The sequence below is a fragment of the Anomalospiza imberbis genome, chromosome 9 (assembly GCF_031753505.1).
Source record: "Anomalospiza imberbis isolate Cuckoo-Finch-1a 21T00152 chromosome 9, ASM3175350v1, whole genome shotgun sequence".
NCBI classification, from domain to species: Eukaryota; Metazoa; Chordata; class Aves; order Passeriformes; family Viduidae; genus Anomalospiza; species Anomalospiza imberbis.
Genome location: NC_089689.1, coordinates 31,610,343 through 31,626,549, shown reverse-complemented (window position 1 = coordinate 31,626,549; position 16,207 = coordinate 31,610,343). Strand labels below are relative to the sequence as shown.

Here is a 16,207-nt window from a genome sequence, read left to right as displayed (position 1 = left end):
CTGATTAACAAAAACTAGGCAGCTTTTACAGTGAAGCATTTCCTGATGGCGAGTTTGCATGCACTGCATATTCAGGATGTTGGTGGCACAGAGACTATTATGTTTTTGCAGGGTTATTTTACAAACCTCACCCTCTCGAGGCAGGACTACGGCTACATGGATTGTTTCAGTTTAAAATCATGCTGCAGAGAAAAGCTTGTCAAAATTATCATTCTTTAGAGAAAATACTTCTGTTTTCATAGATGTCTTGATGTGGAACATTCAAGGTCTGCTTGGGATATTTTTTTGTCTTGTGTTTGCAATATGGATGTTCACAGTAATAGAATTAAAATATCAATGTGTGCTACAACTTCTGGAATGGTAGAATGTATAAGCACCTATATTTATGATGATAATTATCTTATATCCATTTCCACAGGAACAAGACCATTTTGTTTTACTTCAACATTCTGAAATGTGCCAGCCCCGTAGTGTTAATAAACCTACAGTGCCCTACAACACAGGTGAGTGAAAATGTAGAGATAAAATACTTTCCCTGCATCTTAGTCATGATGCTTAAAAATGAGACATGTTTGGATTTAAAAATTGTTGTTAATTTGCTTCAAAATACAACATGGTTGTTTTATAAATGGCTTGTAGCAAGCACACGCTCTGTAGTGTGTGACGGTCGGAAAAATGAAATGGAAATGGACGAGATTGTATATTTTGGATAAGAGTAGACAAAAAAAGTCCACTGACTTGAATACAACCATTTTTTATTTATGAATTCATCACAGGCAGCTCTCCAGTAGTATTTAGTGCATGCAGAAAATATTGATTTATACCTATAGTTTTCAAAGCTGGACATGTTCAAGAAACTGTGCAAATTGCCAGTGACAGGAGTATTTGGGTGTGATTAGAGCCTATAGCTCTTTGAAAACCAAAGATTTTGAAAGCTTGTTCTTGCTTTATGTCACAATTTTTACTCTGTTTGCTGTGCTGTGGCTCCTCATGAAGTTGTGAAATAAACCCAGTCACTGCATTTGTGTGGGTTAAGATTAACCTCCTGATCTTTCTTACAAGACAATTTACCTGAGCATAAAGTATGGAAATCTCCAACAAGAAAGAGTAAGAACCCTCTTAACACTGACTAGTTGCTGTCAGAATGAAAACTTGGTCCATCAGCTGCAGATTTGCTTCAGGAATCCCCATCTATCCACATGCAGACATTGACACTGTTACCCTGCAGTCTTTAGACTCTTTTGCTAGAACAGTTCAGTCTGTTCAGAAATATGAGGTCATTGTGTGGGATTTGACTGGTGCTGTGGTCAAGTTGGCAAAGGCCATGAATCATATAGGGTGAAATACTTGTTGAAGGAAAGTTTTTGGGAGCAGTGTAGTTACTTTGTTCATTTTCAAATATGCAACAACTCCAAAACTAAGAATGCTGTTTTTTGAATGTCGTTTGTTACTGAAGATGATTAAATTACTGGTCTTTTCAAGAAATGATGAAGAAATTTTTTTTTGATCATTCCTCTTTTGAACTGCAAACAGGGTCCTTCATTCCTGACCTATACATATAAATAGCAGGAGAAAGAACCCCCACGAAGTAACATGAGAAGAGCTTCAGTTCTTGACTGAGACTGGATTTGAACACTGTTATTACAGTCCATTGGATCCATAGACAGCACATTTCACTGCCTGTTTCATAGATAGCAAACAGTTTATAATAAAGTGTGTACTTGTTAGTCACCTGTTGCCCCAGCAAGGACAAAACTCTTCTTTCTTCCTTGGCCTGTGGGTAGTCCGTAGGACTGAAATACTCATATAGAAAGACCCTCTTGCAGTATCTGCCGTGTTCTAAGGATTAGTACAAGGCCTCTTCCCAAAATTCTTTTCGTTGAATTACTTACGATGGAATGCCCTTGACGTGAAAGACAGTTTTTTTGCATGATGAGGAGTCAGAATGTCTGTCCTTAGTGTGATTCCAGGGACCAGCAGAACCTTCAGAGTCTGTTTATGGGGCAGCCACTTCTCCATATCCTAAATCTAAATCACAACTTCTCAATGGATGCATTCAATAAACCCCAGTCCTCACCTGATTTCTCATATAAATCCAGCTTATAATGGCTGTACCTTGAGTCATGTGAGCATCATTCTTGACATAGGCATCCCCTGGCTTTGTAACTCTATTCTCAGTCTACAGTTAATAGTCACTTTTGAGTGATTTACACCTAACTTGACAATATTTGTAGAGATGTAATTGACTGAAGAGGTTGTGTAGAAGGATGGAACAACAGTACCTGAGACTTTGGATTTTAGTGGGACTTTCTTTAAACAAAGTTCTCCTTATACAGGTAGTAGAAAGAAATTGCATGTATCCTGTGGAAGTAACTGTCACACCACCTTGCTCATATATACTGCTGCTGATAGATGTAGAGGAGGGCCTGAGACGTTTTTTCTTGCCACCCAAAAAACCTACTCTTTGCAACAGACTGAAAGCTTCTTGCCTATCAGAATGTGTAGAACCTAAGAAGATACAGAGAGGGGCTTGATATGCCAGATATGAGGAGTACAAACACACTTTGGAACTGTTTTCTGTCAAAGAATTCTAGAAATATTCATTTAGGGAATCAAAAAGACAACATATATTTTCTGAATCCTGCAGTAAACATTAGTGAAGGCAGTGGCATTTTTCTTGCTGCTTCATTACACCGACTTTCCTTACCCTTCTCTACCCAGAGTGTGTCTTTACTGACTTTTTTCTTTTCTTGCAGCTTTGTGTCTCAAAGTGCCCAGACAGGTTTGCAACCTACATTGATGTTCAGGCTTCCTACAGATATAGACCAGATCAGTGGAATTACTTCAGACAATTCTGCAAACCTGGTTTTAACAATCCTCGCAAGGTGTGTATTTATCTGTAGAAGACAAAGTACCTTTTTTCTTCAAGCAGTATTTCATATGCATGATTTTATTGAGCTGCATCAAAGATTTGAATTATTCTGATTTCAACGTATGAGGAGATGTCCCATTTATATGATTTGACAGTTGTTTAATCCAGGCTGAAGGTCTTGAGTGCACACTAAACCACCACTCTTCAAATGACTGCTGTTGGCTTAAAAGACTACCTGCAGCTGCTCATGTAGTTGCAGTACTGTGACAAGCAGTGTCCTTTAGGACTTAAGTACCCCACAGCAATAGAGTGGAGTCTCTCAAACCAATTCTTAAGGCTCCTAAGTCATCTATAGCTACTTGGAAAGTTAGCTAAGAAAATGAATCTATCCTTCATGTAACTGATTTTCCACTCAAATGTACTGCATTACTTCTCTTTAAAACATCTTTAAAGCATCTTGCAATTCAGCTATATTGATTGGGTTAAATTCTTACTTTTCTTTAAGAGAAAAGGTGAAGGGTAGGCAAGGAATAATTGTCCAGTCAGTTCTGGCTTAGATGCTGATCCAAAGGTCTTTTCTTTTATGTCACAAGAAAATAAAATAATAGTCTTTTTCCAAATCACAATGACAGTTTGGATTCTCACTTAGATATATGTGTATCTTGCAGCTCCACCAGTGAAATCTAGGGAGGAGGCTACAAAGCCCAGTTTGGGGCATTCCCTCAGACTGGGTGAAAAACAGCAACACTTGTTACACTGTTATATCATTATTCAGCATTTCTATTTTTCCCCTTTTTAGTCTGTTGCTCAAGTCCTGCGTGATGAAGATTGTCCTTCAATGATCATTCCAAGCAGGCCTTGTGAGTGGTTCTACTTCTTATACACATCTTAGCAGATTGTGAGCATTCATATCAAAGCACAACTCCAGTCTGAAATGTGTTTTGCAGCAGCATCACTAGGAGCTGTTTGTTATCTGACATTCACATCCATTCAGTTTTAAAGTATAAATCAATTAAATTTGAAAATATAAATATTTATTGATATTTTTTCTAACAGTCATCTGGGAATATTCAGGATGTGATCAGGTCAAGCTGAGCTCTTTCTTGCTCTTGAATCATCACTGATAGCAAAAGCTCTTCAACTGAAATTGTGCCTTCCAAAACAAGGGCAAGCGATGCCATTGGCATAAAGAAAATTCTGCTAATCTTGGAAGGATCATATGGCCAGGTGTTGAAGTTCAAATGATACTTCAGCCCAGTTACAATGCAGCTCTCTTTTCAGTGCAATGCTGGCTATGCAGGACATACAGAGGAATTCAGGGGCAAAAACTATGGTCAGCAGGTGTTTCTGACCACTGATCTCAGAGCTCATCTCAGCTGCACAAGTGTAGTATTGACCCAGAATCTTACAGAATAAGAAATTGCTGTTTATTTTTGCCATACTTTAAAGTAGGGATCATGTAAAAAAGGAGCAGGTCATTAAAAGGAGAAGATATGGATTAAATTTTTAAAACATAATCTGAATTTGTATGAAAACTGAAGTACTGACCCAAAAGACATCAAATAATTTGCAAAGAAGCTCTTATATTCTTTTAGACCACATCAATGGGCAAAGATTATAGGGGGAGGAAAAGATATGTTAAGATATGTTGCTTAATCATTTAGTCAGAGTAATTGCTGGGGGAGATACATCAGACTGAATATTGAGCCCTTGGCATCAGCATTTGTTGGAATCTGGAAAGGAAAGCACTAAATGGTTACGTGAAGTACACCTCTGAAGGACTCACATGCTCTTCTCCTTGGAATGAAACCAAGGACGTTTTGCAGCAAAGAACTGGGCAGAGTAGATGAGTATGCAAACATCTCCATTTCTTGCTTTTTTATAATCTCCTCTTCCCTCTCTCTAACCAGTTCTTTCTGTCTTTTTTCCATTGCTTAATCTCCAAGAATATCTAGTGATAGTGGCTGGTACTGGAGATCATGTGACATATAAGGAAAATTATACTTGCTGTTATATATTGTTTTGGGGCTAATATGATTCATGACCAGTAAAGTTGAATCTGCCCCCGGAGGCTGGTCTGATTATTACCATAAAATGACATATTTGAGAAGCTGCAGTTTTTATAAGCTGCCCAGATACTGACAGAGAGTACGTTCCACGTTTATTACAAATTCTTAAACTCCTACATATAGTACTGTTGTTATTTGGTAGGACCTAGAATCTCCAGTAGAAATCTATGATCAAACCCTGCATGAGCTTAGACAAAAAGCCTCAGAGCATAAAAATCATAATCTTAAATGCAATGGCTCTTCCAAGATTTGTCAAAGTCAACATATTGCCAGATAATCAGTTGAAATACAATGGACTGTGAATCTGAAATTATTTAAATACATTGCAAAACACACATGATAAAAGCAGAGCTTGACATGAAATGTAATATGCAGGCTTTGTTTTGATATTTTGAATAGTTCTGAAGAGATGCTTCCCAGACTTCTCCACGAAGAATGGTGTGTTGACCGTGGCAAATCAGACTACATTCAAAGATGGAAGAGGGAAAACAAGAAATGTAACTGATCTCAGGGAAGCTGCAAAGTAGGTTTTACCCTTTTTCAGTGTTTGTTGGATTCTGAGATTGCACAATAATTTAGTAATGGAAGAAAAATCAGAATCTGTTGTAGCAAATGACTGAGGGTACCCAAGCAAGACTTGGTAGTAAATGGTCTCTCTGTGCCTGAGCACTTCCAAAGTTCCATTAAGGAAATCCAGCACTGTGGTGTGCAGAAAGGAGCAAAAAGTGCAGAAAGCTTAAGTCTGATGGTCTCAATCATTTGTTGAAATAATTATTGTTTTTAGCAAAAATAATTTTTGTGAGGAAAGTTACATGAAGTTCAAACTGCAATCCTCGTGCTGCAGGACTCAGGCCAGCCAGGAATGGCCTTGGCTATGCTGTTCTGTGATGACCTTCCCACTACCATGGGCTGGCCTAGTACTTTGGGCATCTCACCTCATCCAAGCAGGTCCTCCTGCTCCTGGTAAAAATTAATGTATTGGGCTATTCTTCAGGAAACAATTATATGGGCAAGTATTCTGCAGGATAGAAAAACAGTTCCATGAAGTTGCTTCACTGGCCTGTTTTCTGGTTCTATGCTACTAGCAGTTCTAGAGTCACTACTGTTTGTCCCTTGGTACATCGCAGATATTGATAGTATACACTTGTCTTGTGACATAATAAGGAATTCTGACAATAAAGCCTTTTTAATTAATTTTTTTCAGGACTTGCAGAGACATTCTTATGCAGATTTTTTTCTTTGCTGTAACTGTGATTGATGTTGACTTGGTGACAGAACTGGAGCTTCACTGCCAAAGATATTTCAAATTCTTTCACTAATCATATTTGTTGTTTAAATAAATTCTCTTTTTCTACCTGAAGCAACCCTTTCTTTGATTTTTCTTTTCTTAGTGGCATCAATAATGTCCTGGATGCAAGATCAGTTGGAATGAAAATTTTTGAAGACTATGCCATTTCTTGGTATTGGATTTTAATGTAAGAGTTTTTTTGGTACTTTTAGTGTTTCCAAACTCATTTTGGAATGTGCAGGAAATAAGAAAATAGATTGTGTATGTATTTGGTACATATTCTGCTTTAAAACTCAAGGAGGAACTGTGATTTCCTTTCATCACACATGATAATCAGGTTGTTATGGTTCTGTGGATGTGGTAAAGATAGTACAGCATACATACATAGAGTGTCAGTTGATCTGGAATAGCTTTATAATGTCCTGCCAGTCAGAAAATCAGGAGGAGCAGTGTTCTGTTGCAGCACCCATGTGTGTAGCGATTACAAAACTGAAAAATGTTAATTAAGTGGCTTTCAAGCCAGTTGCAGTTGCCAAGTGTCACTAGTACATATATAAAACAGATAGTTTCTAAATTTCTGCAAGCAATATACAGTTAAATCCATTATAATCCCTAAGTTCAATATAAATTTTTAAATCCAATGCAGCAGGCAAAGCAACATCAAGAACAAAAATTGTTGAACAGCATTATTTTCATCTTGCAATTGATATTAATTAATCACCAATTAATTATAATGCAGCACTGAAACAAGAGAAGTAGCTACTTTGCTGAAGCAAATATGTAAGTATTAGTGAATTTCTAGCCCATTAATATTGATTTTGATGGACCAGTGTGTTGATCTATTTAAACAGGAACAGTAGTCTTCGTCAGGTGAGAACCTTTAACATGCACATGTTAAGCATACATTAGTCAATCCTGAATGCAAATCCACAGCATTTAATACATACTTTAGATAATAATGTGGAGATTTAGTCAGTTCAGAAGCACATGTTGTCAGCTTTTAAAGGTGTTCAGTCACTGGTGGAAAGACAGCTTTCTCATAGTCTGATACGTAAAATATTTAGTAGCAGGAAACTCACAGATATTCAGCAAGCTTGGGTCTATATCTCTTATTGAAATCAGGCTTGTGGTACAGATTCTTTCAAAGAAGATACTGCTGAACACACTGGACAGAGAGCTGACCATTGTTTAGAACAGAAATTCTAACTATTAAAGCAAGTCTCCACATTTCAGCTATGGTATTTTTTTGTAAGGAAGTGTTGCCTCTTCAAAGTAATTGGATAGAATTTTCTTCACACTTTTCACCAAATGATAGCATAGAGCAAATGATTTCTGGACAAATGTATTTAAGTGCCAGACTTTGGGTGAAGTTTTTGCCAGTGAAGGCTTGACACTGAAGGGAGTCTGGATTAAAATTTAAATATGGAATTGCTGCAGTCTTTTTAGCATACCCCAGAAGAACTACTGCTTCAAGCCTCAGTTTAAGGGAGCTAGTCTGTTGAACACAGTTGCTACTGTGTACTCAGTTTTGGTGTTACTAGGACTCATGTATAACTAAAGATAACTTTAGATAAAGGTAATTTACTGCTTTCAAGATGGAGTTCCAAAACTACAACTTTTCTTGAGGAATACATTCCAAATTTCAGTAAATCATTCAGAAAGGGAAAGTACATCAGGCTAGAAAGCCATTAAAGAGGTAGGACTTAAGGCAAACTTACAAATGTTTAACCAAATAAGCTGATGTGATTTTTTTATGATCAGGCTGCCCCATTTTTTAGCTTTGGTTATTGGCTAAAATAAGCTGGAAACATTCAGAAGAAAAGTTACTGAACACAGGCAAGAAAGGGGTTTAAATTTTTTGAGTCTGTACTAATACAAAATTTGCATGTAACACCTACTAAAAATAATGAGACATGAAATATTCTTTGAAGTACCCGAGCTGGATATTTGTTTCATGGGATTAATATTCATATTGCTTTCTTCATAATTGTTTAGAAAGCCTTGCGGAGTGAAAAAGCCTTTTGCAATATTTTTTTCCTTTCTGACTTGCTTTCTAGGAGTGAAATGAAAACAAACATTACATTACATTACATTACATTATTGTCTTGATGAAGACAAGGCACTCTAGATGTCTTTCTTAGGGACTCCATAGAAAGGCTCTTAACAGTTTCTTTCTATGCATCATAGTGCCCTGATCATTTCCTCTTCTGATTAGTAGAAGCAGCGATGAGTAGGAATTATGTCCTCCTAACTTCCTGATGGTTTTCCTCCTAAATTTTTTTTTTTTCCTTAGGAAGCTCCTAGAATGTTGTTTATTAACATTGTTTTTTTGCAAGCAGGGATTTTCTGTGGAGGACATAAACCAGCAACTTCCCCACACATAGGTATTCCTCCAATTTAACTTTCTGTACTGTAGATTAGCCTGTGGCCTGAAAAAGGTGGTGAGTTTTTCAGCTGGTGTAAGTGACAAAAAAAGCATTATATTAATCCCATTCAACCAGCCTGAGAACCTAATACACATAAACATTTCAGGGTCTGCCCTGTGAGATCATCATATATAAGCTGTTTGTTTGTAATGGCAGATAACAGCCGTGAGAATGTATTTCATAATGAAGATTTCATAATGAGATAAAGTGACCCTCATTTGGAGTGACAGGAATGTAAGAAAGTGAATAGATTCTTACACTAATTTTCCCTGTATTTCTGTTTCTTCACTTTCTAGTGGGCTGTTCATTGCAATGTTGCTGAGTCTGCTGTTCCTTGTGTTATTGAGGTTCACAGCTGGTGTTCTCTTCTGGATTTTCATCTTTGGTGTGATTGGAATTATAGGTTATGGTAGGTGTAATTTTCTAGCCTCTGAGACTATTTTTTCTTACTGCTTAACTCTGGAAAATCAGTAGTTACTTCAATTAAATGGTACAATTGAGTGAATTAATGCCTAGTTTTAGAGACAATTAAGTGAGAAGGACATAAATGGCAGCAAAATGCAGTTAAGAATCCAGCTGTGCTAATACTTAACAGCAGATGTAGTAACCTGCATTACCTATGCACTGTATGCTTAGTCTGTAATCACTTGTACTGATATTTCTTTCCCATATATATGATATCATAATTGGCTAGTCTCACAGTGATGCATTTTTGGGTTTTGCTTACCTGACAGGCTTATACAAAAGCAAAACATTTGGCTTGTAAGATTTTTTTAAAATTTGTCTTTGCACTCTTCAGACACACTCCGATTTTATTGATTGTTTTTTAAAAGGCATCTGGCATTGTTACTGGGAGTATGATCATCTTAAAGGAATACCTGGATCTGACCTCACTGTTTATGATATTGGATTCCAGACAGACTTCAAAGTGTACCTGCAACTGAGGCAAACATGGTTAGCATTTAGTAAGTGCCCTTTTACATTTGGTATCTGTTAATGGATATTCCGGAAAATCAGTCTGTGTCTTAATACACTTTGTGCCTTGTTAAATCTCCTCCTCTACACATGTTGCTCAGAGAAGAAAGCAGAATTCCCTTTCTCTGTATTGTGTAAAAATATGCTTTTTTAAGGAGACTAGTGTATTTGTAAGGGGAGATAATGCAATCATACTAGTGATAAGAATGAAAAAATCTTTCGTTATGAACATCTACTTCCTGTATGTTCAGTCTTCATCATGGGGAAAGCAGAAGGCAATAATTAAGTTCATCATGATGAAGTTGCACGAGAAAGGATACTTTTCTCTCTCTGATTATTTTTTTTCCCTCTTTGAGAGCCCCAGAAATGAGATTAATAAGTCACATTAATAACTATACTTCTTTATGTCTTTGAATCATAAAATATGCTGAGTTGGAAGGGGCCCATCAGGATGATCAAGTCCAGCTCCTGGCCCTGCACAGGACACTCCAACAATCCCACCTTCTGCCTGAGAGTATTGTCCAAATGTTCCTTGAGCTCTGGCAGCTTTGGGGCCACGACCATTCCCTGGGGAGCGTGTTCAGTGCCTGACTTTTGGGGGAGAACCTTTTCCTGATCTCCCATCTAAATCCCCTGACCCAGCTCCAGCTGTTCCCTCGAGTCCTGGTCATGAGAATGAAGGGATCCGTACCTGCCCTTCTAGTTGCTCTTGTGAGGATGTTATAAACCACAGTGAGGTCTCCTGTCAGTTTACACTTATGTCAGTGAATTTTCTTGGAGTCTGATCTAAGACTGTGGAATGAACCATTTTAAACAAAATCCTACTGGAACAAGACCACCTGCAGCATACATGCTCCCCCCCAAGAAAGGAGGAGCAGAAGAGAGAAGAAATAACTGTTGAATATTAATTGTACTCCTGTTACTGCTGTGTTGGAAGACACACAGACTTTTAACTGATGATGAATGGGTCATAACCAAAAACACTGCCTCTCCCTATTGGTAGCTAAATTAATGGAATAGTAGCTTACTGCTTAAATCTCCCGTCTCTTCTTTATGTCTTCATTTACTTCTGTGTTGGATCATTGAGCTTATGAGGCATCTTCAATCTATATTGTTGAGTCAGAGCTTTTTAGCGTGCTCTCCCTAGAGAATATTGGGACTTCATTATGCATTTTATTCCTGTAACTCTTCAGGCGCTTCCCTTGCCTGATTCTTAGCAGCCAGTGTATAGTTTACCTAGATTTTGATGTCACTTTCACAAGAGTAAATTGCGGTACTCAATGAATTAAATTGCTTTTCCAAAATCACCCAGCAAAGTAAATAGTTACATATCCTTGAAGAAATCATAGTCGGAGTCCTAGTCTAGAACTCATAATGTACTTACATTGCTTGCCTTTTTCATAATGTTTTGAACAAGTACATTAATCTAACAGTCAAATTGGAATGAGACCAACTTTAAAGAAACCTGTTTATATATTCCTTCATGGGAAAATGGCATTGAAATGTATTTAACTAAAACTTTGTTCTGAACAAGGTCTGTGGCTCTTAGCACCACAGCAGTCACTTGCCACCTGCAGTTATGTTGCCAGGGGTAATATTTGGGATTGCAATTCAACATCATCTGTGACTATTGGGTCTGATATTTTGAGACTGTGTCTAAGCTGTGGGACCTAAAGGCAAATCTCATCTTCCTTTGCAAACCTTCATATAAGTTATCAGATACTTAAGGGTACTGTCCTTTCTGTCTTCCTGTCCCTCCACAGAACTTCTTGGTTTCAGCTGGAGGACACAAGTCCTGCTGTGTACAACAACCTGCCCCTACTGGGCTGGTTTAAGTGTTGTCTAATGATCTGAAGCACCAATAATATATGGCTGTGTCTCATAGTTGGAGCATGTATGCTTCAGACATTAAAGACTCAGTCTTCTCTAGGTGAAGTTCCCAGAATTTTCTTACTTTCCACTGCAGAAGTAGGTTTTGAACCAACATGAATAGAAAGCAGACAGAAGGAGACTCTACTGAAATCAGAGTTATGTTTCAAATACTGCTTATGACTAAGAACTCTCAGCTCTTTAATACGAGAGCATGATTCCAGCAACACAACTGGAAGGGGAAAGTAATTTGACCAGGATGGTGCTATCTTAGTCTCTTTTTTTTTTTTTTTTTTTTCTTTTAACTTTAAATGAGGTAAAAGGAGCTCATGCTGGGTTAATACTCAAACAAACCTTTTGATTTTAGTACATCTACATTTTAGAACAATGTAGATCAGAAAAATGCACTCTCCATGAAAAACTTGACTCTTAATCTCCTATTTTTTATTATCCAAATACTGCAAATGAGTGACAGTATAGCATGAACAAATGCTTGTATTATGAGCAAAATTCTTGTTTATGGAAAGTACAATTTGTAAAGGATGAACTGTATCTAAGGCCAGATACTACAGACACACTGAAGTAAATTTTTACTTTTTTCTGAGAATTATATGTTCAATTTTTCTGTTAAAAATATAAATATCAAGGTCATACACATTCTGACTAACTCGCTGCATATAGAATTTTTTCAATTGGACTTAAAAACCTATGAAATGGGATTGAAGTTTGGCAGGTGCAGTTGGAGAAAGAACTGCTCAAGCAGAGGATTTTACAGAGTTCATGAACAATAGTTCAAATTACAAGGAAAAAATTACAGAAGCAGCATATCGGTTTGGTTCCTGATAAATCTAATTTCTTTATTTCCTTATTTACAGTGATAATACTTTGTGGTGTTGAGGTCATAATCATACTGATGCTGATCTTCCTAAGAAATCGGATTCGGATTGCTATTGCACTGTTGAAGGAAGGTAGTAGGTATGTTTGTCTGATTTTAATATATGTTGAATTTTATTAATTGATCGCTAGAATACACTCTTCTTGAACTCCATCTTGCACTACCAAGGGCAGAAAATTGGGGTTTCAAATACAACACTGCATTTGTTGAACAAAACAGGTTCAACAAGGAATTAATAGGATGCATTCAAGGAATATCAGTTACCTTTTGATGAGATTGTACTTAATATAGTTTTTTGTTTTAAAGTAAGGGATTTCTTATCTTTCCGCTTCTTGCCTTAAGAATACATACACTGTTAATGTTACCACGTAACTTTAGTGCAAAGAAGGTGTCTCAGCAGAAAATCTAAGTGTGGTATACTGTTCATAGGAGCCTGGGACCTGTAGGTGCCAACTTTTCTCTGTCATTGGATTGTCCCTGGAGTCACATACTAGTAGTAGAGGATTGGTGTTGTTTTGGCTATGGCTTCTATTTAGGAAAGACTAGGAAATTGTACTGGGTCCAGTCGAACTTTTGTGTAGACAGGCACAAATCTGCAGAGAGAAAAAGAGATTTCTGTGACCAGACATTGTAAGAGGGTGCAGTCTAAGATATCTTTATATCTTTTTAGCTCTGAGTAAAGAAGAAAGCAAAGCAGGATATGAGAGTTTAGGGCCTAAGGGACCTCTTCGTTGTGTGTTTCCTGAAATCTGCATAAACTTTGTTCACAGTGCTTCCTGTTTTACACATTTTGAACACTTAGTGGCTATTGTTTTGTTTTTGTTTGGGTTTTTTGTTGTGTGTGGTTTTTGGTTTTTTTTTTTTTTTGGTTTGGTTTTTTGTGTGTTTTGGAGTTTGGATTTTTTAAATTGGGAATATTATAAAGGCTAAATGGACTTAAAACTTACTGACTTAAAATGTCAGGCCCTTGGGTTTCATTGCAAATAGGCTATGGTCTCGTAGGTCCTGAAAGCAAGCCTGTGTTCTCAGAGCACATAGTGTTAGCTCTGAGTTCATCTATATGCACTTGCTTGTGGTTTTCTGCCATCTTTATTGCCACTGTGGTTCCCAGGAATCACAATTTGGGATTTTTGTCATGAGATTAAGAAATACTGGAGTTCTGCATTTATCCAGGTATCTGTTTCCTGTCTTATGCTACTGTGCAATTAGAGCATAGCAATTAATTTAGGCAGCTCTAAATTATACTCTTTAATTCCCATTCATTAAAATCTAGGAACACTTTTAACATTCTTCAAAACCTTTGTTCACAACCTTGACAGGTGGAAGGATTTTAGAAAGTTCATTAACTTCTTGCTGATTAGTAATAACATTCTGTAGTTTTCCAGCAGCTGGAAAAGTCACTTGAAGGTGAACTTTTTGCTCTCATGCATAATGGATGAGATGAAACGCTGTAGTAATTTCTGTAAATGTAACAGACCAGGTCATGTATTTAGGAAGATAAAAAATAAGGTGCTAATGATTAAAAATCAAATTATGTTTTTCAATACCTTTTAGCTACATTTTCAAAAATATTACAGTTATAGTGCCAATAATTGACTTGAAATCCATAGTTAGAAACAACAGTTGTTAATCAGTGTTTTGGAATAATAGGGCATGGTCTTAATGGTAACTAGGAGGCCTACCAATAACTGCTGAACATAGCTAATTTGTTGTGATTATTTCTCAGACGCTATAAGGCTGTGTCCTCCTGTGTGACTCATAATGGACTTTTTTGTGTCTGGGCTCAGACAGAAATTGATGTTTGGCTCAAAACCTCTGGATTGCACATGACAGTTTCCTTGCATTCTCCCCAGCATTTAGTACTTTACCTTTAGAAACTGAGTAAATTTTTCTCCTTTTGATGTCTGGAAACTGCATCCTATGAAACAAATAGCATCAGAGGTGCCCTAAATCATAGGAGAAATACTGTAGGAAATAGTACTAGACAAAAAGGCTTGTGATAAAGATTTAAGTTTCAGAGAACAAAGCACATGCTTTCTGAATTCACATCCAGTGAGATACCCAGCTGGAGATGTTCACTTCTGGGATAGCACCAGGTTTACCAAGAGGGCTGGTATCAACTCCCACTTCCAGAGAATGAGTCCCTGGCAGGATGGGAGCTAGCATGCTCAAGATCCTGCCACTAGTCACATTCTAGCCACTGGTATTAGCAGAAGAATATCAGTCTACATATGCCTTGATATTAAAAGAAGCTCTCTAAGCTGTCAACAGGAAAAGTCGATTATTTGTTTTGCCTTCCATTAGTTATAGGTGAGCACCACTTAATGTACAACAAATGCAAGGAAAGTCACATAGTCGCAGGAAGGTGTCAGTCTGTCCTGGCATTGCAAAGACAAGTTGACTGTCTCTGCCCCTACATAGTTAGCACTTAATGCAGGAAAGTTGCTGGGAACAGAGTTGTAAAATACAAAATAGAATCAGGTAGTTTCAGGTTTGTAGGAGTGAAGGAAGAACACAGGATGAGCAGAGTGGGATAAGGACGTAAATGGTAATGTCTGCAGCAGTTTGCAAGAAGATGTCATGGAAATCAGTTAATGGCCTGGAAAGAGATAGATCTCTGAAGCAGTCATGAAGAAGAAGAAAGTAGAAGACAGGCTGGAACATGGCAAATGGATAAAGTTCACTCTAGTACCATTGATAAAAGTGGAGTAGTAGAAATGATAGTCAAGGTTTGAAAACATAAGAAAAAAATTCCTGCAGTATTCTGAGATCCCAGTACTAGGTTATGCTATGAGTGTCAGCAAAGGTCTCAAAGTAAAATTGCTAGAAGAGGACTGATAAAAGGCTAGTTTCTGGAATTGTTACAGCTTATTGATATATTTTGTTTCTTTTATAGGGCAATTGGCTATATAATGTCTACACTGTTCTACCCAATCATCACCTTCTTACTCATTGCAATTTGTATTTCCTACTGGGCTGTGACCGCTGTGTATCCTTCTGTCTGTGTACCTATTTGGAGCAAGTCTTCTGGTCTGCAAGGCTAGATAATTTTCTGCTATTTCACGTTAATTAAACCAATATTAAGAGGGCTATTTGGTCAATTAGCAATTACTCTTCTGATGTGGTCTTCCACACTGCACATCTACATGTGATGCATAAACCAGACAGTGATTTTATTAGAATTAAAAAAAAAAAAACTGGACTAAAATTCAGGCCAGGGCAGGGGGATCATACAAAGCCTCGTGTACTGCATAAGGTTGACACTAGGGGGTGAAAAGGGCCCTCAGCGAAGAGTGAATATGGTCTTTAATGTGCTCTGTTAAGGGTTTCTTAGTTAACTGGAGGTGGAATGGGTTCTGTATGTGTTTTGTTCAGAAAAGTATGAGAAAGTGCACTGTATATTCTCTCACTCCTATCTCCTCTGAATTGCCTAACAGCAATCACTGTTTGTTCCTCAACTGCAAAGGTTTGGTAAGGATTAAAAAAGGAGAAAACTGCTGATGAAAAAACAGCTGTTATTTCATATCCAAAGAGGGTCAGTTGTTGCTGTTCAGGGCAGTGTTAATTCATCCTTATACTCTGTATCTACTTCTGTCAAAGTACAAGAACTACTGCATAATCTTCCTTGTCAAAGATAGATATGGAGGAGAGATGGGGATGCTTTTCAATGTTATGCCCCCTGCCCATTCTGGTCAGGGGTTATTACAGCTCCAGGTATGAGTTTGCAGTAATTCTTTAAGTAGTGAGAGTACTTGATCTTGTCTGTCAAGCCTTCCGCTATATCTCTGCAGAGCAAGAGCAGTTTTTCTGTTA

At 37.5% G+C, this 16,207-nt stretch overlaps 1 protein-coding gene across 6 annotated transcripts in view; it reads left to right on the top strand.

Moving 5' to 3' along the window:
• Positions 1-16,207, top strand: part of SLC44A5 (solute carrier family 44 member 5) — a 63,642-nt gene that overhangs the window by 37,321 nt on the left and 10,114 nt on the right. For all 6 annotated transcript variants that reach the window (XR_011001865.1, XM_068199059.1, XM_068199058.1 and 3 more), the window contains exons 5-13: positions 419-503; positions 2,757-2,885; positions 3,672-3,732; positions 5,341-5,464; positions 6,333-6,416; positions 8,952-9,064; positions 9,489-9,620; positions 12,375-12,474; positions 15,291-15,383. Coding sequence is in view for 5 of the 6 variants with exons in the window: in XM_068199059.1 (XP_068055160.1) it covers positions 419-503; positions 2,757-2,885; positions 3,672-3,732; positions 5,341-5,464; positions 6,333-6,416; positions 8,952-9,064; positions 9,489-9,620; positions 12,375-12,474; positions 15,291-15,383 (921 nt within the window). In the remaining variant the exon portion in view is untranslated. The remainder of the gene's footprint in view (positions 1-418; positions 504-2,756; positions 2,886-3,671; positions 3,733-5,340; positions 5,465-6,332; positions 6,417-8,951; positions 9,065-9,488; positions 9,621-12,374; positions 12,475-15,290; positions 15,384-16,207) is intronic.